The 23,966-nt window shown below is 40.1% G+C and overlaps 1 protein-coding gene across 5 annotated transcripts in view; it reads right to left on the bottom strand.

Moving 5' to 3' along the window:
- The window catches only part of csmd3a (CUB and Sushi multiple domains 3a), a 289,841-nt gene that overhangs the window by 83,641 nt on the left and 182,234 nt on the right, over positions 1 to 23,966 (bottom strand). For 4 of the 5 annotated variants that reach the window (XM_058376410.1, XM_058376411.1, XM_058376409.1 and 1 more), the window contains 9 exons: positions 23,222 to 23,338; positions 22,677 to 22,886; positions 19,332 to 19,520; positions 17,208 to 17,385; positions 9,434 to 9,579; positions 5,548 to 5,628; positions 2,944 to 3,057; positions 1,582 to 1,770; positions 169 to 327 (listed from right to left, as the gene is read on the bottom strand). In XM_058376410.1, the coding sequence (XP_058232393.1) occupies positions 169 to 327; positions 1,582 to 1,770; positions 2,944 to 3,057; positions 5,548 to 5,628; positions 9,434 to 9,579; positions 17,208 to 17,385; positions 19,332 to 19,520; positions 22,677 to 22,886; positions 23,222 to 23,338 (1,383 nt within the window). The remainder of the gene's footprint in view (positions 1 to 168; positions 328 to 1,581; positions 1,771 to 2,943; positions 3,058 to 5,547; positions 5,629 to 9,433; positions 9,580 to 17,207; positions 17,386 to 19,331; positions 19,521 to 22,676; positions 22,887 to 23,221; positions 23,339 to 23,966) is intronic. The other variant, XM_058376412.1, reaches the window with a different exon arrangement.

Genomic DNA, 23,966 nt, shown 5'->3' with positions numbered 1-23,966 from the left:
TTCTAAAACATCCACAAGCACAAAACACAGAACAAATGGAAAGACAAGTCATGAGCTTACAAACAGGACGGGATGAGGGACACGTGGCCAGGACATACAGATGCACACGCGCGAACGTGAGACACGCATGCGACTGAGAAAGAATTACCAATCGGGGGGGATACATACTTTGATACTCACCCACGTACGTGATGCGGAAGCCCTTGCGGTTGGTGCCGTGGTCAGAGGACCAGCGCAGGAGGAGCTGGTGACCCGTGGTGCTCAGGGTAAAGGGCACGGCCTGTTCGCCGCTCAACACCGCCACGCTCGGGCTGTAGATGTTAGGTCCTGAGTGGGAAAAACACACACACACACACAGTTGTCTGGATATTTTATCCTGGATTAATAGAAGGTGCTTAGGGTCCAGTGCTGAAGATCTCAACCTCAGACCTTTCTGATTTGAGCAGCGGCTTGACTCTGAATACTCAAAACAGCACTGGGAAACAATAACTGGGGCCTTATCATCATCATCATCATCATCATCATGAGTGAGTGTATATAAAGTGTGTAATATATGTGTATAATCTCCTAGTTTTATGATCACAGTGTTCCTTTAAAGTGACTCATGTGTGACCGGATCTAAGAGCGTAAACAATCGGTGCAAGACAGCGTGAGGAAGAATCTCCGTCTCTACTGAAGCGTCTGTCATAGCGTCCTGATGCAACACACCTCTGTTCACACGCAAACCAGAGACGCAGGTGTCTTTGAGAGAGAGAGAGAGAGAGAGAGAGAGAGAAAGGAGAGAGACAGGCATACAGAGAGAAACATACAGTGAGAGAGCTGGAGTGACAGAGAGAGAGAGAGAGAGAGAGAGAGAGAGAGAGAGATAGAGAGAAAGAGATTCTGTGCAAAACAACCACAAACCCTGATGCTTTAAGTTTTAGACTCGGACCGTCGGCCCGTCCTGAAGCAGGTGTATAAAGAGTGACTAAAACTGACCCCTCATCTGCTGCTCCTCTGGGGCTCTGTGACTTCCCTGGGCATTTAACGACCTACTAATCGATGGTGAGTAATAGGGTAATTTGCTAATAGTGCGCACTTAAGTAATTACCGTCTAATGACATTTTAAATGCGTCTCAGAATAATAAATATCATGATAATAATTTCCAATCAGCAATCCGGCATCTAGTGTGTCCAGACTTACTGCTCTAAACACGGGATGAGGAAATGAGTGAGGACGAGGACGAGGACAAGGACGAGGATGTTTCATCATGATTATTATTAATATTTATTACAAATTATTAAATCATGCGATCATGATCACAATCAGCCGATAAAAATGAATCATTCATTTAAAGACCTGTAGGTCCCGGATATCACAGGAAAAAACAACAATCGTTGCTATAGTAACGTGTACACATGGGAGTTTCTGTAAGGAGTCTCCAGTGTTTTTTTGGGAACATGACACTGCATTTTTGTGTCTTATTAATTTCAGTAGACAGAAAGAAGAACTGATGCTGGTGAGGAGAAAGACTGTTTATAGCTGCTATAATGGAAGGTATATAATCAGGGTGTATGTATATGGAGGTTTCTGATGTTTACCGTCAAAGATCTCCAGGATGTCGAACTCCTTCTCGGTTTGGAAGAGCTCGAAGTGCAGCGTGATGTTGTAGCCCTTCTCTACGCTGATCATCCACGAGCATATCTGCTGGTTGGGGTAATTTTCCGGGAAGCCTGGACTCAGGATCACGCCAGTGGAGTCGAACAGCACCTCGTTGTCGGGGCATCGCACTGGAAAGAAGATGATGATGTGGAACAGTTTGGATTTGCAACCAACAACTCTATATGTTCCTGTTACTGTTTCTAGCACCAGGGCATGTGGGCGGAGCTAAAAACAATCCTGATGCCATTTAAACAGTGATTTGATTTGGGACAAATCCCATATCTCTGTCTATTCACTTTGCTTGATCCCTACATAGGGTTTAACATAATGGAGATCCTAAATACTGTAGAGAGATGTTTAAGAGGGAGAGAGAGAGAAAAAAAAACATTCACTGGTGTGAGGCTTGCATTCTCTAAGAAAGAGTGTACAGGATTTTACAGAAGACTAAAAATATTGGCACCCTTGGTTGTATTTGGGGGAAGAATGAGAGAGACAGAGAGAGAGAGACAGAGGCAGAGAAAGCAAGACAGAGCGAAAGAGAGAAAGAAAGAGAGAGAGAGCAAGACAAAGAGAGAGAGAGAGACAGGCGGAGAAAGAGAGAGAGAGAGGAGAGAGACAGACATACAGAGAGAGAGAGACAGACAGACAGACACACAGACAGAGAGAGACAGAGGCAGAGAAAACAAGAGAGAGAGAAAGAGAGAGCCGGAGAGACAGACAGATAGAGACAGAGGCAGAGAGAGCAAGACAGAGAGAGAGAGAGAGACAGACAGACAAGTAAACACACTGTGGGAGATATTTGGGAGAAGGGACATCCAGTAAGTGACGGTTTGGTCCTTTTATTTTTAACCTTATTTAACTCTTTAGTCAAGAAATTAAAATTTTGCCAAAAATTTGAGAGTAAAAAAGTTGAAACAAAAAAAAGTGAGTTCTTATCACATTCCCTCCATCTCCTATCTCCTCCGTTTCTTAATCGCTGACTCATCGTATATTTTAACCGGATATTTTACAACACACTTTCACAGTTGATCCAGGGTTCGATGAGAAATCCACTGCATGGACATTAGAGTTTAAAAAGGAAACCCAACAACACACACCATGTCAGTTCCACAATAAAGCTTTTTGTTTTTTTATTTTATCCCGGATAAAACCTCTAATTAAAGTCGGACGGCGGTTCTAAGGATCATAAACCCGTCACACGTGAAACTAAAGAGGCTGAAGAATGCTGAGCGAGCGCACGGGACAGGACGTTAATGAGAAAACGGCGTGAAGAACAAATGAGGCGTCACTGCCAAGCTCACCTTGGCAAACTGGAGGAGTGCCATCCATCTGCAACCTCTCACCCAAACGGCAAGTCAGGATCTCACTGCCCACCAACGTGAAGCCTGGAAGGCAGCGGTACCTGATGATATCTCCTGTTGAGCGCACACACACACACACACACACACACTTGTATATTAGCAAGGTTTGTCTGCTTACAAGGACAACGCTAATGATGACAAAAGAAAAAATGCTTACACACACACAAACACAAACACAAACAAACACACACACACACACACACACACTCACACACAAACAAACACACACACACTCACACAAACACAAACACACACACAATCAATCATATAAATGAACACTAACATTTAATAATCTGTTAATAATCCAGAATGATCCATGTCAGAGTCCAACTTGTTCACTCTGTAATTCTTTCAATAATCCGAAAATAGTCTCTAAACCTGATTAATTACTTTCACCGTACGAATGTGTTCTCGGGTCACAATGTTCTTCTGGCGCAAGGAAAACCTGAGTCATATCAGTACACACAACGTTCATGCTACTGCTAACTATTTAAAGTTTGTAGGTTTGAGTTTATCATTATCATTATTATTATTATTAGTAGTAGTAGTAGTAGTAGTATAGTAGCAATTTATTTCTATATTTCTTTTTGAATAATTTTAAATAAATAATTTTATTATTAATATTAGTAGCATAATTTATTTATTTATTTATTTATTTATTTATTTATTTATTTATTCATTCATTTATTCATTCATTCATTCATTATTTATTATTTATCTATTTATTTACTTATTTATTTATTTATGTATCTATTTATTCATTCATTCTTTTTTTCTTTCTTTCTTTCTTTCTTTCTTTCTTTCTTTCTTTCTTTCTTTAGTTAGTTAGATTAAAAATATGAAGCTTCTCAATTCATTAATGGTAAAATTTATTATGGATGAAAACTATCCTGGAAAAATAATCCTGGAATCTTCTAGAAGCAGGAACCATGGATGAATTTTCCCATTTCAAGCTCGTCGTCGTCAGTCGGGATCTTTGAGTTTGTATGGAAACTAACCCCAGTAAAGCAGACACAGGGTTTAGTATTCATCGGAAATTCAACTAGGATTCAGAAAAAGAAAACAAAAAAGCTTTAAAAATAAATCTCTGATTATTGTGCGGTTATTCCCAGAGGGTCGAAAGTAACATGAGAAGGCAGAGGATAACGTGTGTAATATTTTTAAGAAGATGAATTTTTAAGAAGATGAACTTAAATAAGAGAATTCTGTCACAGATATGATCAGAATTGGACACTGACTCCTAGTTGCTATGGCAACAAAGAGCAAACGGAGGTTGGTACAGTTTTATCACTTATAACCTAAGTGATAACAGGAAGTAATTTGTTAATTATGTTCCTATAACAGCACAGTGTTGTGTCTTTACTTAAAGATGTGAGGATTTAAAGCTTCGGTTGGCTCTGTTACAGTAACCCGAGTCGCCATGGTAACGGGACAGCGCTGTTTACATTGCGCTTACGTGAAGTTTTGTTGTGACAGAAATAATTAAATCACAGGCGGAGTGATTGAAGGGTCGAGTGCGCTGACAGGACTCACACTCAGTTGTTATGGAAACACTGATGCTGAACCTTGTGCATTAGATTGGACTGGATTAGACTGGATTATGTAACGTGCGTCTACATAAATGAAGCTTGCCTACAGAGTGGTTTAGAACATACTGTATATACAGAGCAGTGAATCAGAAATGCTGCAGAGCAAAAATAATCATATAACAGTTCTACATATCATAAAAAACAGTCATAAATACCAGTTCCATTAAAAAACATGCAAAAAAAGAAAAACAAATAAAGCAAGAGGACAGCATCCATCATCATCATCATTTACATTTTTAAATGTACCTTATTTATTTATTTATTTATTTTTATTTTTATTTTTTTTTTATTTTTTTTATTTATTTTTTTTTATTTTAAAAATATGAAGCCCGTTAGACCAATTTAGAAGTTTCTGGAAGCAGAAATGTATTATTATTATTATTATTATTATTATTATTATTATTATTATTATTATTATTATTATTCCCATATTTTATTTTTATTAGTATTATTATTTAAAAATGATGTACTTCATTTATTTATTTATTTATTTATTTATTTATTTATTTATATTTTAAATATATAAAGCCTCTTACACCAATTTATCCTTCCTGATGCTTTTTTTGTTGAAAAAAGAAAAATCTTCTGGAAACAGAATTTATTATTATTATTATTATTATTATTATTATTATTATTATTATTATTATTATTATTATTGTTGTTGTTATTATTATTATTATTATTGTTATTATTATTATTATTATTATTATTATTATTATTATTATTATTATTATTATTATTTTAAAAAAGTACCTTATTTATTCTTTTATTTATTTATTCATTTATTTATATTGAAAATATGAAGCTGCTCAGACCAATTTATCCATCCTGACTTCCTTTTTTGTTGAAAACAGAAAAATCCTGGAAGCTTCTAGAAGCAGGAGGCGTGTCTGACGTCACAGTGGTGTGTATCAGACACTGACACTTCATACACCAGTGCGTGTTTTGGATTTACCGATTTCAAGCTCGTCGTCGTCGGTCAGGATCTCGGCGTTAGCGACAGGCGCAGGAGGCTGACATACACGGAGCTGGTACGCTAAAAAAAACACAGAAAAGTGACAGACAAGAAGTGAGAGACTGAAATGTGAGACAAGTCTAAGACCAGTGCTCAAAGCACCAGTGCACAAAACAACAACAACAACAACAACAAAAATGTCCCAGAATAAACTTGCTACTCAAGACAGATCATGAAGCAGTGGGCAGCAGGAGGCAGAGGAACATCGAGACACGTTCCAGAAACTTCTGCATGATGACATGAGGGTGGAAGTGTGTCAGAGGGCAGGCAGGGGTCACCACCACAGCTGAAGCCGTGTCCAAACTATAATAATGAGTTCAATCTGCAGGATGAATTTAATCAGCTGGAAAATCTGAGGCTTTCTATCCGTGTGATGGAAATCATCTCTTCATCATCTACAGATATATATCTTTTTTTTAACCAAAAGGAAAGGAAGAGGATAATAAAATTAGCCTGGATGGAAGAAACCATTATGGAAAAAACCCCACAGAAATTGACATTAAATAAATAAATAAATAAATAAATAAATAAATAAATAAATAAATAAATTCAAACCACCTGCCATACTTAAAAATAAATGAATGAATGAATGAATGAATGAATGAATGAATGAATGAATGAATGAATGAATAAATAAATAAATAAATAAATAAATAAATAACTTGAAAAAAGAATTCAATATGAAAAAATACACAGAATAAAAGAGTGACGTAAAAAGTAAATGAATACAGAGTAAAAATCAATCATATCATATGAGAAAAGAAATGAATCATGTGGAAAAAAATCTTGTAAATCTTGTAAAAAACACATCTGCAAATAAATGACTCGTCTCAAACATCCCGTTGATCATGTGCATAGAACTAAACTGTGTAAAAATCACATGAAAGAAATATTTAAAAAAATATGTCAAAGAAATCAAATGGAAAAGAAATGAATTACATTTAAAAATTCTTGTGGAAATAAATCACATTTAAATAAAAATGAATCGTGTAAAAAACAACAAAAAAAAACATAAATGATGATATAAATGGTGTAAATATTGCCTGCGAAAATGGAAAACGAAAATTCAATGGAGGGATACAATCACAAGAAAATAAAAAATTTCAAAATCATTCAGTAAAACTAGAGATGAATCACTTGAATGAATCAGGAATCATATGAAAATAAATGACTCATCTAGAAAAAAGCACATTAAATGATTCAAGTGCAACAAATCACGGGAAGCAAATGAATCATTTCTAAATATGAATCATGTGTTTAAATAAAAATATCTCGTGAAAAAAATGATTCTTAAGGATTCTTATGGAATCATATATAGAAATAGATGAATCATTGGAGAGTTTGGGAGATTTAACATGCATTTAAGATTTATGGAAGCAGTCTACAGTGTCAGCATTTATTGGTGCTATAACATACACCGATCAAGCAAAACATTATGGCCACCTGCCTAATATTGTGTTGGTCCTGCCAAAACAGCCCTGACCCGTTGAGGCATGGACTCCACTAGATCCCTGAAGGTGTGCTGGGGTATCTGGCACCAAGATGTTAGCAGCAGATCCTTTAAGTCCTGTAAGTTGTGAGGTGGAGCCTCCATGGATCAGACTTGTTTGTCCAGCACATCCCACAGATGCTGGATTGGATTGAGATCTGGGGAAGTTGGAGGCCAAGTCAACACCTCAAACTCTCTGTTGTGCTCATCCAACCATTCCTGAACCATTTCTGCTTTGTGGCACGGTGCCTTATCCTGGTGAAAGAGGCCACAGCCATCAGGGAATATCGTTTCCATGAATGGGTGTAGATGGTCTACAACAATGCTTAGGTAGGTGGTACGTGTCAAAGTAACATCCACATGGACGGCAGGACCCAAGGTTTCCCAGCAGAACATTGCCCAAAGCATGACACTGCCTCCGCTGGCTTGCCTTCTTCCCATAGTGCATCCTGGTGCCATGTGTTCCCTAGGTAAGAGACCAGGCCACCTTCTTCCATTGCTCCGCCCATGACCCTGTCACCGGTTCACCACTGTTCCTTCCTTGGACCACTTTTGATAGATACTGACCACTGCAGACCGGGAACACCCCACAAGAGTTGCAGTTTTGGAGATGCTCTGATCCAGTGGTCTAGCCATCACAATTTGGCCCTTCATCAAACTCACTCAAATCCTTACACTTGTCCATTTTTCCTGCTTCTAACATCAACTTTGAGGACAAAATGTTCACTTGCTGCCTAATATATTCCACCCACTAACAGGTGCCATGATGAGGAGATCATCAGTGTTATTCACTTCACCTCTCACTGCTCAGAGTGTTATACCTGATCGGTGTAGGCGAGAACAGGAAACAGTGGCGTGCAAGTGGAAATAAACCACACCAGGATGAGCTGGAACAGGAAAATAATCAACTCTGGTGTGGTGGCAGTAACTCAGATAGAACTGATTAAAAATTCACTTTAAATTCTATAAAACATCGCAGGATTTTTATGTGTGTTTTTTTGTGGTTGGTTTTTAATTTAAAAGTCCAGGAAACTTTTAAAAAGTCAAATAAATAAATAAATAAATAAATAAAACAAAAGTAGATCTTGTTGTTCATTCCTCAGGTTAACAGCAGCTCGTGTTTCCCCAAAGGCAGAAAAGCGAGAGGACAATATCCCTGACATTAGAGCCGATTGTGCTGATGCGTTCGGACTTTGCACATAAAACATTAGAGCGCGGAGGGAATCGCAATAACGAGCTCACAATGCAAAGCTCATTACAAATTTAAAAGATAATAAAATGAAATGGTGGCAGTCCCAGAGCTACGTTTCCGTTTCTTCGCTCTTAAACTTCATTTTCTTCTTTCCCTACACCGCCGCTCGTAACGCGTCTCTCCTCCACTGTGTCGCCGCGATAGGTTCGGGATGAAATCTGCTATTCCAGAGCTTATTTGATGAGGATATTGGCATGTGAGCGAGTAATTGCCTCTTTCAGCACGCTCTCCGGATTCGGTCCTGCACGAGATCTCGAGAGGGTTAGAAGGCGCTTTCGGTCCTGCGAGTTTTACGAGTCGCTTTCCGTCTCCTCGTGAAAATGAGATGAAGAGAACAAATCACTGTTATACGTTTTCAGATTCTTGTACAGGCTCATAAAAGCAAATAATTTGTATACTACATTAGTGCTGAGTTCTCCAATCTTCTCCGATTCTTCACTACTGTGCAACTTCGCTAAACCCCTGAGTGCTTTTTGCTCTTTTTTTTTTAAACAGTTTGTTTTGTGCTTCATTATCTGGTTTGTTTGGCTTCTTCTTCTTCTTAAAAAAATAACTAGCAAGAGTTCTTCTGTGGACCTTTGGTTTTGTGAGGAATAACACACTTTGTGGTAAAAAATATATCAAAACATGCAATTACAGTGATTTCCAAAAACATCACTTCCCAGAATTTCTAACGATTAGAATTTCCAATTTATTAATGACCAATTATTTTTAATCTGTATATGATTACATTTCACGTTCTGGAAGATTGAGAAAGGCAACCATGATGGTCAGGGGTGCACAAAGTTTTCGTCATCCATCCACCTGTGTAATATTTCTGTAATTTATTGACCATCTGCAGCTGCAGTGACTGTCATCATGATGGCTGCCTTAACCACAGCAATTTTCCAGCAGGGAAAAAAAGAAAAAATCTCTGACACACGTCCAAAAATGGTGTGAACACAAACAAGCAAGCACAGGAAACTAGCATCATCACCCAGACAAATCATTTCCCAGAACATCTGCTCTTACATGCAACCTATCACATGTAGGTGTCGGGTCAGGAGACGATGCAAATGATGAAGCAGGAAGGGAAGGGAGCTCACCGTGATAATGCAGAATGAAGAATCCGCTGGTGCTGAAGTCGCTGTGGAATTTCAGGAGGACGTGGTTGGAGGTGCTGGAGACGGCTTCCTGTAGAGAGCTGCCACTGAACTGACCAAGCTGAGGTGAGGTCTGGTCCGGACCGTCCCTGGAAATCACAACCCTGTGTTGATTCTCTTCATCTATAAATGACATTTTGCAAGCAACCTTATCTTATACATTTTCTTAACTCCAAAATAAGGCTTTTATAACAACTGACATAAATCTACACATTTCTAAAGCAATAGATTTATTATCAACAAGTGGGAATAAAGTGACAGATTCATAGATTCTTGATGTTATTAATAAGTTATTTTAATGATTTATTTTAGCTCATGTATGTCAAAATGCTTTTATTATGTCAAAATGCTTTTATTATGTCAAAATGCTTTTATTATGTCAAAATGCCTTTATTTGTCACATATACATTACTGCACAATGAAATTCTTTCTTCACATATCCCATCCTTGGGGGTTGGGGTCAGAGCACTGGGTCAGCCATGATGCAGCACCCCTGGAGCAGGGTGGGTTAAGGGTCTTGCTCAAGGGCCCCAACAGTGGCAGCTTGGCTGTGCTGGGGCTTGAACCCCGAACTTCCGGTCAACAACCCTGAGCTACTTGAGTTACCACCGCCCCACATAAAGTCCAAGTACAACTATTACACTATCTCTCTGGTGACTTTACCAGCATTTATTATTTAGAAATTGAATGAAATTTAATGCTGATTAACAAACAATAAGTAGCTCCTAGATTTTGTCATGAGGTCACAGGTAAGGTCAGGTACGGTGACTCTTCCATGCAGATCCTGTTAGAGAAGCAATACTGCACCACTGTTCCTGCATCCCTCACAGCTCAATCCGTTCTCCAGAGATTTTACAATGCTGGATTTTGTTCTTCCCAGTGAGAATTCTTGACCTGAGTAATGAGCCTTAATGAGTCAAATACCATGTAAAGTAAAGTTCTCAGACTTTTTTGCATTAGCATTTGACGATAGAAATCACGCCCGTGTTCCCGCCCATAGACGTTATCTCCAAATCAGATCTCTTAAATAAGACATTCCTTCTCAAGTCTCTTTCTCTCCACCTGATGCTTGGCTTTACAGGCTGCTCATCCCTTCCTGCCAAAGCCCGAGTGATCAGAAATGAAGGGTTTGAAATGTTGCCATGTGAACACAGCGCACGCCACATAAGAATCCATTTAATTCAATTTGCAGGAGCACTAATGTGCTTCACCGTGAACATCTGCCTCGCATTAGACGCTGACGCATTAGTGAAAATGCAACAGCGACAGAATTCACTCCTTCAGAGCATGAGTGGATGTATGACTATTATTCTGTTTGACAGGAAAGAAAAAAATCTCGGAGGTAAAAACAGAAAGTACATAACCTATAAATAGCCCTGAATTAGACTCCATCCTGAAATGCAATTTACGTTCGTTAAAATAATGCAAAAAAAAAAAAAAACTAAAGTAAAAATGACATATGGTGCCTAAATCTCTTGGTCACTAACTACTAAGTGCCCTACAAGGGCCCACTTTTAATCTTTCTCCATTTCAGCTGTGAGCATTTATTGAAAATTGCACAAAATATAGATAATAACAGGCTTTTATGGGAAAAAAGGCAAAAATAATAATCCTTATATCTGATGTTTTTCTTTGTTTAGAAGACTAGAAGGAAAACAATAGGATGTAAAATTGTCATAAAACTATCCAAAACATATTTAAATAATATATTCATATTTAAATAATAATAATTTAAAGCCAAAGTTTTTAAAAATATTCTCATGCTATTAGCATGGCTAATAGTTAACCACATTTTTTTTTGCTAATTCTGGGCAAACCCCTAACCTGTTATTTTTAACCTATTTAATAGATAAAAAATATTTTAACCAGAGATTTTTAAACAACTATTCCATAGAAATGAAATGCACAAATAAGTATTACAAGGACAAAATTGCCTGAAAATCATGGAAATGTCTCGGAATTGGTCTCCTCCCACAGCGTAAATGTGTACATTCAGCACATTCAGCCTAGCACAGCTTGTTTTGCACAACCAAGCAAAAAGCTTCTGGTAATTAGCAGACGTTTGAGGCATAACATTTATTCTGTGGCTTTCAAAGCTCTGAGAGAACTCATACAGGTTAAGTTTCCTCACTTGCCTGCTGCCATGGCAACAACTAGCAGAGATGTCATTAATGTTATATCCATTGGTCTTGAAGGAAAGAAAAAAAATTCTTCATTCTGACAGTACGTAGGCACTGGATGAAATTTCTCCTGGGTTCCCTAAAGTACAGTTGATTTCATCTCTTTGCTGGTGATACAATAAACTCCTGCACTGATGCATGACTGATCCTTCAGGACCTCTGAATTTAATGGCTGCATTAATCAATTTGCACGTACCGTACCGTAAGAACTGTAATTATTTGTCAGATCGTTTGTTTCACTTGTGACAGGCATGCCTAGAATGTTTGGAGGAGATTTGTGGAGGTTACTTAAAAATCAGAAGCCCTGTAGTAAAAATCATTCTGTATATGATGTAGGAGAATAATCAACATGGTAGTGTGCAGAAGGGTGGGTTGTTTCTACAGCAAGTCAGAGCTTCACCACTCACTCTCTCATCAGCCTCTCTATTTCATTTAGCTTAGCACTATATCAAGAAAAAAAAAAAACAACGAGAAGAAGTCAATGGCAATGGTATCAGTCAGGATGCCTCTGCTGCCAACAAGTCTATTCCCTCATGTTACTCATCTGCATTCCTAAAATCTATTTCAAATGTAATGCCTCCACCACCTAGAGGCACAACAGAACCCCAGAACAAATCAATGTAGCTTTTCAGATTACAGGGAGACCAGAAAATATTGGCAGAATAAAAGAATCAGGATTTCTAATTTTCTAATGATAGTTGGGTCAGAATCTGCTATCAGCTGCATGAATCCATTGACCCAAGCTGCCTTGTGTCTGGTGGTGGGGGTATAACTGTGTGAGGAAGCTGACTTGTGTCAAGAGTTCAGGCTGGTGGTGGGGCTATAACAGTGCATAAAAGCTGACTTATGTCAACAGTTCAGGCTGGTGGTGGGGGTATAACAGTGCATAGATGCTGACATGTCAACAGTTCAGGCTGGTGGTGGGGGTATAACAGTGCATAGATGCTGACATGTCAACAGTTCAGGCTGGTGGTGGGGGTATAACAGTGCATAGATGCTGACTTATGTCAACAGTTCAGGCTGGTGGTGGGGGTATAACGATGTGGGGAAGTTGACTCGTGTCAACAGTTCAGGCTGGTGGGTGGGGGTATAACGATGTGAGGAAGTTGACTCGTGTCAACAGTTCAGGCTGGTGGGTGGGGGTATAACGATGTGGGGAAGTTGACTCGTGTCAACAGTTCAGGCTGGTGGGTGGGGGTATAACGATGTGGGGAAGTTGACTCGTGTCAACAGTTCAGGCTGGTGGGTGGGGGTATAACGATGTGAGGAAGTTGACTCGTGTCAACAGTTCAGGCTGGTGGGTGGGGGTATAACGATGTGGGGAAGTTGACTCGTGTCAACAGTTCAGGCTGGTGGGTGGGGGTATAACGATGTGGGGAAGTTGACTCGTGTCAACAGTTCAGGCTGGTGGGTGGGGGTATAACGATGTGGGGAAGTTGACTCGTGTCAACAGTTCAGGCTGGTGGGTGGGGGTATAACGATGTGGGGAAGTTGACTCGTGTCAACAGTTCAGGCTGGTGGGTGGGGGTATAACGATGTGGGGAAGTTGACTCATGTCAACATTTCAGGCTGGTGGGTGGGGGTATAACGGTGCAGGGAAGCTGCCCCATGTCAACAGTTCAGGCTGGTGGTGGGGGTATAAAGGTGCAGGGACGCTACCTCATGTCAACAGTTCAGGCTGGTGGTGGGGTATAACAGTGTGAGGAAGCTGACTTGTGTCAACAGTTCAGGCTGGTGGTGGGGTATAACAGTGTGAGGAAGCTGACTTGTGTCAACAGTTCAGGCTGGTGGTGGGGGTATAAGGGCGTAGGAAAACCGTTTCAGAATATTAAAGGACCCAACCTGACTTGTTTCAGTTGGTGGTGGGGGTATAATTGTGTTGGAAGTTGACTCGTGTCAACAGTTTAGGCTGGTGGTGGGGGTATAACGGTGAGGTGCAGGGAAGTTGAATCCTGTTAACAGTTCAGGCTGGTGGGTGGGGGTAAGGTGTGAGGAAACTGATTTGTATCAACAGTTCAAGCTGGAGGTGGGGGTATAACAGTGTGAGTTAGCTGACTTGTGTCAACAGTTCAGGCTGGTGGTGGGGGTATAACGGTGCAGGGACGCTGCCTCGTGTCAACAGTTCAGGCTGGTAGTGGGGTATAACAGTGTGAGGAAGCTGACTTGTGTTAACAGTTCAGGCTGGTGGTGGGGGTATAATGGTACAGGGAAGCTGCCCCATGTCAACAGTTTAGGCTGGTGGTGGGGGTATAACGGTGCAGGGACGCTGCCTTGTGTCAACAGTTCAGGCTAGTAGTGGGGTATAACAGTGTGAGGAAGCTGACTTGTGTTAACAGTTCAGGCTGGTGGTGGGGGTATAATGGTGCAGGGAAGCTGCCCCATGTCAACAGTTCAGGCTGGTGGTGGGGGTATAACGGTGCAGGGACGCTACCTCGTGTCAACAGTTCAGGCTGGTAGTGGGGTATAACAGTGTGAGGAAGCTGACTTGTGTCAACAGTTCAGGCTGGTGGTGGGGGTATAAGGGCGTGGGAAAGCTGCTTTCAGAATATCAATGGACCCAATCTGACTTGTTTCAATTGGTAGTGGGGGTATAATTGTGTTGGGAAGCTGACTCATGTCAACAGTTCAGGCTGGTAGTGGGGTATAACAGTGTGAGGAAGCTGACTTGTGTCAACAGTTCAGGCTGGTGGTGGGGGTATAAGGGCGTGGGAAAGCTGCTTTCAGAATATCAATGGACCCAATCTGACTTGTTTCAATTGGTAGTGGGGGTATAATTGTGTTGGGAAGCTGACTCATGTCAACAGTTCAGGCTGGTGGTGGGGGTATAACGGTGTGGGGAAGTTGACTCGTGTCAACAGTTTAGGCTGGTGGTGGGGGCATAACGGTGCAGGGAAGTTGACTCCTGTTAACAGTTCAGGCTGGTGGTGGGGTTATAAGGGTGTGGGAAAGCTGCTTTCAGAATATCAATGGACCCAATCTGACTTGTTTCAATTGGTAGTGGGGGTATAATTGTGTTGGGAAGCTGACTCATGTCAACAGTTCAGGCTGGTGGTGGGGGTATAACGGTGTGGGGAAGTTGACTCGTGTCAACAGTTTAGGCTGGTGGTGGGGGCATAACGGTGCAGGGAAGTTGACTCCTGTTAACAGTTCAGGCTGGTGGGTGGGGGTATAATGGTGTGAGGAAGCTGATTTGTATCAACAGTTCAGGCTGGTGGTGGGGGTATAAGGGTGCGGGAAAGCTGCTTTCAGAATATCAGTGGACCCAACCTGACTTGTTTCAATTGGTGGTGGGGGTATAATTGTGTTGGGAAGCTGACTCATGTCAACAGTTCAGGCTGGTGGTGGGGGTATAATGGTGTGGGGAAGTTGACTTGTGTCAACAGTTCAGGCTGGTGGTGGGGGTATAAGGGCGTAGGAAAACCGTTTCAGAATATTAAAGGACCCAACCTGACTTGTTTCAGTTGGTGGTGGGGGTATAATTGTGTTGGAAGTTGACTCGTGTCAACAGTTTAGGCTGGTGGTGGGGGTATAACGGTGAGGTGCAGGGAAGTTGAATCCTGTTAACAGTTCAGGCTGGTGGGTGGGGGTAAGGTGTGAGGAAACTGATTTGTATCAACAGTTCAAGCTGGAGGTGGGGGTATAACAGTGTGAGTTAGCTGACTTGTGTCAACAGTTCAGGCTGGTGGTGGGGGTATAACGGTGCAGGGACGCTGCCTCGTGTCAACAGTTCAGGCTGGTAGTGGGGTATAACAGTGTGAGGAAGCTGACTTGTGTTAACAGTTCAGGCTGGTGGTGGGGGTATAATGGTACAGGGAAGCTGCCCCATGTCAACAGTTTAGGCTGGTGGTGGGGGTATAACGGTGCAGGGACGCTGCCTCGTGTCAACAGTTCAGGCTGGTAGTGGGGTATAACAGTGTGAGGAAGCTGACTTGTGTTAACAGTTCAGGCTGGTGGTGGGGGTATAATGGTACAGGGAAGCTGCCCCATGTCAACAGTTTAGGCTGGTGGTGGGGGTATAACGGTGCAGGGACGCTGCCTCGTGTCAACAGTTCAGGCTAGTAGTGGGGTATAACAGTGTGAGGAAGCTGACTTGTGTTAACAGTTCAGGCTGGTGGTGGGGGTATAATTGTGTTGGGAAGCTGACTCATGTCAACAGTTTAGGCTGGTGGTGGGGGTATAATGGTGTGGGGAAGTTGACTCGTGTCAACAGTTTAGGCTGGTGGTGGGGGTATAAGGGTGCGGGAAAGCTGCTTTCAGAATATCAATGGACCCAACCTGACTTGTTTCAATTGGTGGTGGGGGTATAATTGTGTTGGGAATGTTTTTAAAAAAAAATCCATGAACTTGAAATTTTCAAGCTGGTGGTGGGGGTAAAATGATATTGGGAATGGTGTTGATAATGCTTTCAGGAAGTCAATAGGCCCAATCAGACTCATTTCAATACTGGTGTGGTGAATAGTGTAGTTAATGTTTTAGGGAATCCATAGACTAAAATGTCTTGTTTTAACAGTTCATGTTAGTGGTGGGGGGATAATGGAGTGGGGAATATTTTCCTGGCACACACTAAGCCCCTTAATACCAATCAAGCATCATTTGAACAGCACAGCATGGTACATCTGAGTATTGCTGACCATCCAGTTCAGTGTACCTCAGTGGCCTCCTCTAGGTAAGCATAATAACCATATATGGTTAAACTTCAATATTTGGGAATGTGGGAATGGGAAAAAACGGTCTGATGGACTATTCCTCCAATTTGTAGCGAATGTCTTGTTTTTCAAGACACTTGCTTTTTCTCAGGGTATAAGGCAGGTATACATTAAAACTCTTCTCTTTTCTGGCAACCAGGTGGAGGAATGAATTTCCCCTAGATTTCTGTACAGCTGACTCACTGGCTGTCTTTAAATGGCAAGTGAAGACCTACCTGTTCCTCAAATACTTAAACTAGCGCTTTTCTATTTATCTAAAAAAAAAAGGGTCTAGATTGCACTAGATTTCCTCCCAAGATATTTTAAGACTCTGATATCTTTAGTTTGTGACCTAGTGAACCAGTATTGATTCATTCATTGATAGAAACTTCAAAACACCTTTGTATGTCACTCTGGATTAGGGCCAAATGCTGTAAATATTTATAATATGAGCTATGGACTGAAAGATGTTAATCCATGTCAAAGGTCAAAGTGATGGTTTAGACCATGGTGATTTAAAAAGCAGATTTTGCTTCTACTGCTGCATTTAAAGTGAGACGTTGGTAAGGATCTGAGGTAGTGGTGGTTATTTTTGTTGCATCCAGACCCTTTAATAGTGTCTGGCTCTTTTGGAATAAAGATGATGTGTCTGCTAAGTCTGATTTTAGTGGAAGTGCATTTGGCAGTGAGATGTTAACTGCCTGATTGGAATAAGAACATGAAGAAAAGTTTGGGGAATAACTAAAGTCTATAAATGAGAATGGAAAAGTATCATTTATTTAAAGAAGATCTTTACTGTATGTGAGATCTAGTCTTGTAGACGTTTTATAACAAAACACGACGATTTCTTACCACACAGTGATGTAGTCGTAGATGGGCTCAGTGTTCAGCACGGTAAAGTTGATGGAGATGCCGTTGCCTGGTGGGACCCTGATGGTCCATGTGCAGTCTTTCAGGTTGGGGTAATCGTCCGGGTGACCTGGAGAGTAGATGGTGCCCTCCAAAGCGGTGAGGTTTCCACCGCAAAGTGCTGAGAAAGCAGCAGAGAACAAAATAGCACAAAAATGCCACTTACACCAATGACTTTTTCTGCTCCTACAGCCTTGCAAACAGCACTCTTGTCTTTTAACTCCATGTCCACGGCCCTGCTGTGTGTTAAAGAAACCGCTCTCCGGAGTTTCTGCCTTGTTGTTTTTTTTCTTCCTTAAAGGTCAGAGCTCACAGTAAATACTGTAGTGTGGGACGAGCTAACACAAAGCATGCGGAGAAGAAACTGCAACTTTCAAGAGCCTTTGTTTAGCCATGCAGCGCCTACACAGAAAAATAAGCACCGGTCAAGTCCGAAATGTCAGCTACTGGGGTTCTAGCATCAGCGTGACCAAGCTAACTGCTGGGTTTCACGCCTTACTAACAATCACATGGCAAGAAATCAGGTCAGGAATGTACTGTATGCTAGTTTGTGCACCTTTGTGCCGATTTTCTTTGTTGCAAAGCACAAAGTGCAAACTAGCAACTGTCAGAGAAAAGTCCAGTTAGCAAATGTCTTGCACAGAATCAGCGGCAACTGTTCCTAGTTAGCTTATCTTATTATGTCTCATTACTCCATGTTTATTAATACATCGACTAATTTTTCAGCTTTCACCATTTAAAAGTCTTGCATTGTTCTAGTGTTATGCTAATGCTCTTGTTATCTGATCTAGCCCTTTACTGCACTTGGGGGAAATTGTAACATTTGTAGTTTAATTTGTGGTGGGTTCATGCTTCATATAGTTTTATCTGCAAACCAGAATAATATTAACACAATAAGTTATGGAAAATGTCATTAAAACATCATATATTTAATATTAACTGCCTGTAAGTAACTGCAATAAATCAGTGAAGGTCTGTTGCATCATTGTTACAGCAAAATAATTTAAAGATCATGAATTAATGAGGAATTATAATTGACTGATTGTTTTGTCTTAATTTTTGGGGGGTTATATCAAAGTAACCATGATCACTACAATACAGTTTAGAGTTTATAGTCACAGAGGTTAATTCTACGATTCAAAAAAATCTTTATAAGCTGTGCATCAACCACCATGAATAATTCCTCCTTGTCAGACTGGAAGTTAGCCTCTTAGCATGTCATAGCATAATCACAATTAGCTATCAGTCTTAGATACCTCTGAAAAAAAGATTTCGGCTTGTTACCGTTGTACCTGCAGGTCCATACCCATGCTTATAACGGAATTAGGATGCCTGATCTCTGAAAATGATCCTAACAGTTAGCATAGAAATAGCTGCGAAGATTTCATAGCTTGAACATTAAAGAAAATATCTTCAGGAAATCCTGCTTTTTTTTAACAGCCAAAGAAAATTGACTGTTGAACGTAAATGCTCACACAAAATGTCCTTAACTCAAACACATATCATGGATACTGGTGAAGATTCTCAGCTAAGATTAAATAAAGATTTTAAAACTGTTCATAGCCCCTTTCTTTGGAGAAATGAGGTCTAATTCTCCCAACGGAACAATAATTGAAAATCATTTTTTTTAATTCTTCTATCATTTCCCAGGCAGTCGTCAGTGACATTCGTGTTCCTGTCTCCACTACCTGATATATATAGTGCTGACCCGTTGCTTCATCAGACACCATTCAGACCGCCTACATGGCAATCTGATTGTCTTTTTGTCCTCAGAGACTGACATCAGCCTCCACTGATGAGTGTAAAAGGCTATAAATCAGCGCTGGACAAATAAGGAATCAGGAAGAGCACGTTGTATTTATAGAGATGGCCTTCATAGAAAGTATTAACAAATTAGTTTTGCATTTTTTTAGCCTAGTTAATTAGGTTGCCCAGGCAACAAGACTCAGAAAGACGGGAGCGTTTCTCCTGCATAGCTGTCTGTAATTACGGCGGGAAAAAAAATAATGCAAAAAAGCAGAAAGACTTCCACACAAGCAGGCAAGCGTCCAGGTGAGCTTTGGTTACCTTCACAGCGAGGGACAGGGTGATTCCAGTTCCTGCTGACTCCATGAAGGCAGGTGAGCGAGGCCTGGCCCAGAAGCGTGTATCCCGGCTGACACTGGAACCAGATGGTCATGCCCACGCCGAAATCCGTGCCCATCACCTGGCCGTTTCGGAAGGGCCTCGGATCCGGACAGCGCTGGAGCTCATAGGCTGGAGAGGAAATGGGAAATGGTGCCTAATTATCACCCAGCCTCAATCCCAGTACAGCCGTATCACAATCTCAATACATCTCACTATCAACCCTAGTATATCTGAATGTCAATCCCAGTACATCTGAATACGAATGCCAGTTCAGTTAAATCTCATTCCCAATATATCTGAATATCAACTCCAGTATATCAGCATATCAATACCAGTATATCAGAATCTCAGTCCCAGTACATCTGAATCACAATCCCAGTATATCTTCTGAGTATTAGTAATCAGGGACATCATGAAGATATTATTTTTTATGTTAGCTAGATCTGTTTAGCTAGATTTTTTTACATTACCCAACGGGCACATTGATATCAATTTGATGTGAAATATTAGTCAAGACTTGATCAACATTATTTTAAATTCAGTTTGGAGGCAATTTCTTCCAGTGGTAATTGGTTTTAAATAGGAAGTTAATCATACACTGAAATTGGTTTATTATATATGTAGGCCAAAATGTTTGACGTTCAATTTACATCAAATCAGTGTCATGTTTTAGACGTGAAATTGATGTCATATTGACATCACACTGACATCAATAATTCAGCTGCACTTTTTCTTATAAAGCCTCATCATTTGGCATCTGCTGACATTACCTTTAATCTCAGTAATTTAAAAAACAACAACAAAAAATGTTTCGGACTGGTTATTATTTTTTTATTTTTAATACCACCATAATGCTGTGTAATTACAATACTGAAATTACTATATTTTTTGTAATAATGTATTGCCAGTTAATTAATTTACAGTAGGCCTAATTTTTCACAGTGAAAAAACCTTGACATTTCCTGTCTGAATAACAATAACAGGTTTGAAATTTGAAAGTAATCTAATATTTATTTATTTTTATTATTCCCTGAAATTATTCCTTTTCGCATTGACAAATACTTTCTCTGCTGTTCACCGCCACACCTGTAGATAGCATTTTGCAATGGGGAGGGGTGACGAGCTCCAATTGAAGACTCCAGAATCAATCCTAAAAACCCTTCCCTTTCACATTAACGTGAACATTTATCAGGCTCACTGACTCGCGCTGTGTCTTTTTTTTATGAAAGTAAATGTGTTGACAACTCATAAAAATGTAGAATATAAATTATTTTGGGCAAACGTTTTAAGGAAATATGACGTTTGGTACTTTTTGTCTATACTATTTTCCCATGTTTTTATATCCTGTATTAGTTATCTTGCTGTGGCTTATGTGAACAAAGGAATTCTCGTTGTTAAGCTGGTTTTGTAATGTCAAAAGAGTAATGTTAATTTTGGGGTCATTTTAATTTTACCTTTTGTGTTTGGACTAATGGGCAGCATGGTGGCTTAGTGGTTAGCCCTGTTGCCTCCCAGCAAGAAGGTCATTGGTTTGTATCCTGGGTTTGACATTAGGTTGGATTCCTAATGAGGAATAAAGCTAGTACAGACAGTGGATGTGTTTGGACTAAGAAAGTGTCCAAAAGGGCCAAACACCTGATAAATAAAATATTTCTTACTTTAATTACTTTTGTGTCATTATTTTGGTGTTCAGAATAAGACCTCAATATGTGGATGTCAAATTGACGTCAATTTGATTTGCATTTTTGACTTGTTTTTTACATTAGCTAGATCTGTTTATGTTAGCTAGATCTGTTTAGCTAGATCTATATGTTAGCTTGATCTGTTTATGTTAGCTAGATAAGTTAGCTAGACCTGTTCATGTTAGATAGATCTGTATATGTTAACTAGATCTATTTATGTTAGCTAGATCTGTATGATGCTAGCACTGGACTTTGGTTTAGAAAGATGCTGCAGTTCTTTCTCTTGATATATTAGACTCATGAATAAATGTTAAATACAGTCACTAATCCAGACAGTTTTCATGTTTGTGGCGTCTGCTGTACGGCTGTCTTATGTCACATGACATACTGATGTGTGATGTTTGAGTAAATAAGCGCAGTATCAAGCTGATAAGTGATATGTCTTACTATCCACACGTCCCTTAAGCTGAACCTTTATCTAAAAATACACTTCCAGGTGGCTCACTGCATAGTGTGTGTGTGTGTGTGTGGGTGTGTGTGTTTAATTCTACCTATAAAAAATGTCACATTTCGGAGACACATTGACAATAAAAAGAGGGACACATTTAAAAGGCAGGCTGTTTCCTGCTGAGGTGAAGGTTGAGGATGAGGCTTCATGCTGAGACGAGGATTTTATTTTCCTTTAGATTTTAAAAACGACAACAAACTCCTCAGAAAACGGGAAGAAGATCAATTTAGAGACGTGCACTATACTTCAAAATCTCTCCTCACTTAAAGATAGTGTGACTATCTATCTATCTATCTATCTATCTATCTATCTATCTATCTATCTATCTATCTATCTATCTATCTATCTATCTATCTATCTATCAATCAATCAATCATTTAATCAATCAATCAATCAATCAATCAAACCTTGTCTGTCTATCCTATCTTTCTATCCTATCTTTCTATCCTATCTTTCTTTCTCTCTCTCTCTCTCTATCTATCTATCTATCTATCTATCTATCTATCTATCTATCTATCTATCTATCTATCTATCTATCTATCTATCTGTATAGCTGTCAATCAATCAATCATTCAATCAATCAATCAATCAATCAATCAATCAAACCTTGTCTGTCTATCCTATCTTTCTATTCTTTCTTTCTCTCTCTCTCTCTCTCTATCTATCAGTTAGTCTGTTTATTCCATATGTCTAATTGACTGTCTGTCTGTCTGTCTGTCTCTTTCTCTCCATCTCTCTCACTCTCTGCCTGTCTGTCTCTCTCTCTCTCTATCTATCTATCTATCTATCTATCTATCTATCTATCTATCTATCTATCTATCTATCTATCTGTATAGCTGTCAATCAATCAATCAATCATTCAGTCAATCAATCAATCAATCAAACCTTGTCTGTCTATCCTATCTTTCTATTCTCTCTCTCTCTCTCTCTCTCTCTCTCTCTATCTATCAGTTAATCTATCTATTTCATATGTCTAATTGTCTGTCTGTCTGTCTGTCTCTCTCTCTCTCTCTCTCTCTCTCTCTATCTATCTATCTATTAAGTTTACGATTTAGATTAGGTTTCAGTGTGACCTCCAGGACAGACAGCTCTTACTGTCATAGACGATGTGGAAGCCGGCTTTGTTCTGCGAGTAGTCGCTGTGGAAGATGAAGCTGGTCTCGTGGGTGGTGCTGAAAAACGATTCGGGAACGAGGGAGCCGCTGAACCTGTCGATCACCGTGCCCGAGTCTGAACTCCCGCTCCGAACCTCCAGATAATCATGAACAGCCTCAGTGGAGAAATTCAGGAACTGCAGGTGAATCCCTGAAGGACAGAAAGAGGGATCGTGTCAGAAGATGGAATGATGAAATGATTTAACAATTCAATAGCAGTAAGGACAGGAAGGTGAGAGGGACAAAGGATGAGAGAAAGAGAAAGAAGAAGAAATTGATAGAGAGAGAGAGAGGAGAGAATGAGAAATGAGATAATGGGAAAGGAGAGAAAGAGAAAGGAGAGAATGAAAAAAATGGATAGAAAGAGACAGGAGATAATAGGAAAGAAGGGAAGGAGAGATGAAAGAAGGAGAGAGGAGGAATAGTAAATGTGCTAGAGAGACAGATGCAGAGCTTTCAGTGGATCTGTGGCTGTGAGACACAAACCGAAGCCCACAGGAAGTCGCACTGTCCAGGTGCAGTCCAGCCCACTGGGGTAGTTTCCAGGAAAACCGGGACTCAGGATGACTCCAGTCATGTCCGAGAGAGAGCCACCACACTCGGCTACGGAGAGAACACACAGCACTCAGTCTCACCTCAACACACCAGGAGGGGGTGCTACAGGACCGGGGGGCAAGGGGGAGGTGGGGGCGGTTTAGGTGAGGGGGTGAGAGGGGGCGAAAGGGTGGGGGGGACAGGGGCTGTTTAGGGTCAGAGTCTTTGACAAAGATGGAATTATTCTCCACTGACTGACAGCATGAGCCCTGATCACACATGAAAGAACACACTGACCAAAAGAACACACTGACCAAAAGAACACACTGACTGAGTCACAGGAAGGCAAAAAGTGAAAGAAAGAAAGAAAGAAAGAAAGACAGACAGACAGAAAGAAAGAAAGAAAGAAAGAAGAGAGAGAGAGAAAAAAAGAAAGAAAGAAAATAATAAAAAATGAATGAAAGAAAAAAGAAAGAAAGAAAATAAAAAAGGAAAGAAAGAAAATAAAAAAGGAAAGAAAGAAAATAAGAAAAAATAAGAAAAAAGAAAGAAAGAAAGAAAGAAAGAAAGAAAGAAAGAAAATAAATAAATAAGGAAATTAAGAAGAGAGAAAGAAAAAAAGAAAGAAAGAAAGAACATAAAAATGGACAGAAAGATAGAAAGAAAGAAAGAAAGAAAGAAAGAAAGAAAGACAGAA

The sequence above is a fragment of the Hemibagrus wyckioides genome, linkage group LG23 (genome assembly GCF_019097595.1).
Source record: "Hemibagrus wyckioides isolate EC202008001 linkage group LG23, SWU_Hwy_1.0, whole genome shotgun sequence".
Taxonomy (NCBI): Eukaryota; Metazoa; Chordata; class Actinopteri; order Siluriformes; family Bagridae; genus Hemibagrus; species Hemibagrus wyckioides.
Note: the sequence above shows the minus strand (reverse complement) of the source record. Positions and strands in the feature narration are given on the sequence as shown.